Here is a 2373-nt window from a genome sequence, read left to right on the forward strand (position 1 = left end):
ATAATTGTCAGTAAAGGTGTTTTCCCATAAAATCAGCAAACACAACAACAACAACAACAACAACAACAACAACATTTCAGCATACAAGAAAAGGAAGCATCAGCAACTCATTTGCATGTCAGATCCCATCAGATTACAGCCCCAGGCGAAGGAGCCCCTCTGCTCCATGACCCGTTGCCGAGGTGACGCCACGCAAAGTGCAGAGTTTGCGATGTGTGCGCGTGGTTGGCGTCGACCGCCCCCCCCGAACGCCCACCCCACCCCACCCCCACGTCCGACCATCACGACATGTCGCAGATTCTCAGTGCGGGCGGCGGCGGGACCCGAAGGGTCGTCTTAAAGGACGAGTTCGACTCGGCAAGACCGTCTCTGCAAAGACCGGCCCTGGGCAGGAGCCCGACCCCGTACGGGTGCAGCAGCACGCGCTCCGCGTACGAGCTCGCAGCGACGCCGACGGGCGGAGGAAGCGAGGCGGCAGGTGGACACAGCACGGGCGTCGGCAAGCCCGCATAGCACGGCCACGTGACGGAGGAGAAGAGCGAGGGGTCTCCCGCGCGCCTCCCCTCTCTCTTGAAAGGCCTGCTGAGGATGCTGTCTATAGCGAAGGGGCTGGTGAACTTGGCGCCGGGCTCCGTTTTGGGGCCGGGGGGCGCAGTTCTCGGCGCGTCCTCCGCGCACCGGGAGAGCTCGCTCTCCTTGCCGGTCTTTTGACCGATCCGCTTCCTCCGTCGCCGGAACACCCCGTCCGCGAACGTGTACTCGCTCTGGGGGTTGAGCATCCAGTAGTTGTCCTTCCCCCACTGCCTGGACGGGTCGCGGAGCACTTTCAGGAAGCAGTCGTTGAGGGACAAGTTGTGCCGGACGGAGTTCCTCCAGCCGGTGTAGCTGCCCCGGAAGAAGGGGAACTTCTTCATCAGGTAGCCGTTGATCTCCGCTAAAGTCAGACGCCCCGTGGCCGAGTCCCGGATGGCCATGGCGATGAGCGCGATGTAGGAGTACGGCGGCTTGGGTCTGCGGGTGTACGGCTTGCACTTGCTGTCGGCGTTTGCCGCGACAGGTGGAGGGGGGCTGTGCGCAACGCAGTCCCCGTCCGAACACAGCTCCTCCTCGGCGCGGAGAGGGGAGCGCGCACGGCCCCCCGCGTCGCCGCCCAGCGCCGCGGACCTCATGTCATAGTGACTCCCACAGAAAACCTCAAATTTCATGGTTTTGCTACTCCTTCGTCCTCTCCGCCGGGACAGTCTTTTTATGATGTCACGCCCACTCCCACAAACACCCCCCCCCAAAAAAACCCAAAGCCTCGTGTAGCGCAGTCCGTCAGAGAGAGCGTGTCGTCCGCAGAGATGAGCGTCAGCGTCCGTAATGTGCGCATTCAGGGACCAGGAGTGGTTTTAAGTCGTGGTTAGACCGCAATCCGGCGCTGTCAGTCTCTGTTTGCATACCTGCAGCGGCGCTCAAGCCGGTCTCACCTACACAGCCTGCCTTTGGCGCGCTTTATACGGAGAGGCTCACCTTAGGGACCTGCCCCGAGGGGCGGGGCTATACATCACTTCAAACGTCGCCAAACGCGTCCGTGGGAGGAGGACGAACCGGCACAGAGCGGTTCCCCTAACGCACGCCAAGCAGCCGTCTTTACCGCCGGTCCCCGCTCAGCGCTGCGGCGGCACACCTGCAGCCCCATCTCACCTGGCGCAACCAGGTGGCGCAGCTACACCCGCCCTTTGTCCAACCGCAGCGGCTGCACGTGGTTTCAGGAGGACTGATACCCTTATGCTCGTGCCACTATGGAAACGTGTCTCGCAGCAGGTGTGGACGTGAGGAAACAGGGACCTTTATTTGTCGCTTCATTTCGTGCGCATGCGCACATGAAATGAAACAAGAACGCAACATATTCAAACTACAGGAACACACATATTCAAACTACAAGAACACACATATCCAAACTACAAGAACACACATATCCAAACTACAAGAACACACATATCCAAACTACAAGAACACACATATCCAAACTACAAGAACACACATATCCAAACTACAAGAACACACATATCCAAACTACAGGAACAAACATATACAAACTACAAGAACACACATATCCAAACTACAAGAACACACATATCCAAACTACAGGAACAAACATATACAAACTACAAGAACACACATATCCAAACTACAGGAACACACATATCCAAACTACAAGAACACACATATCCAAACTACAAGAACACACATATCCAAACTACAAGAACACACATATCCAAACTACAAGAACACACATATCCAAACTACAAGAACACACATATCCAGACTACAAGAACACACATATCCAAACTACAAGAACACACATATCCACACTACAAGAACACACAT

At 56.1% G+C, this 2373-nt stretch overlaps 1 protein-coding gene across 1 annotated transcript; it reads right to left on the minus strand.

The window, feature by feature from the left end:
• Window positions 1-273: 273 nt before the first annotated feature.
• On the minus strand, window positions 274-1482 carry LOC130124176 (forkhead box protein Q1-like). The gene has a single exon (XM_056293626.1). It carries the CDS (start codon window positions 1203-1205, stop codon window positions 282-284), a length of 924 nt encoding a protein of 307 aa, XP_056149601.1. The 5' UTR covers window positions 1206-1482; the 3' UTR covers window positions 274-281.
• Between the last annotated feature and the right edge of the window lie 891 nt (window positions 1483-2373).

Source organism: Lampris incognitus, chromosome 14 (assembly GCF_029633865.1).
Source record: "Lampris incognitus isolate fLamInc1 chromosome 14, fLamInc1.hap2, whole genome shotgun sequence".
NCBI lineage: Eukaryota > Metazoa > Chordata > Actinopteri > Lampriformes > Lampridae > Lampris > Lampris incognitus.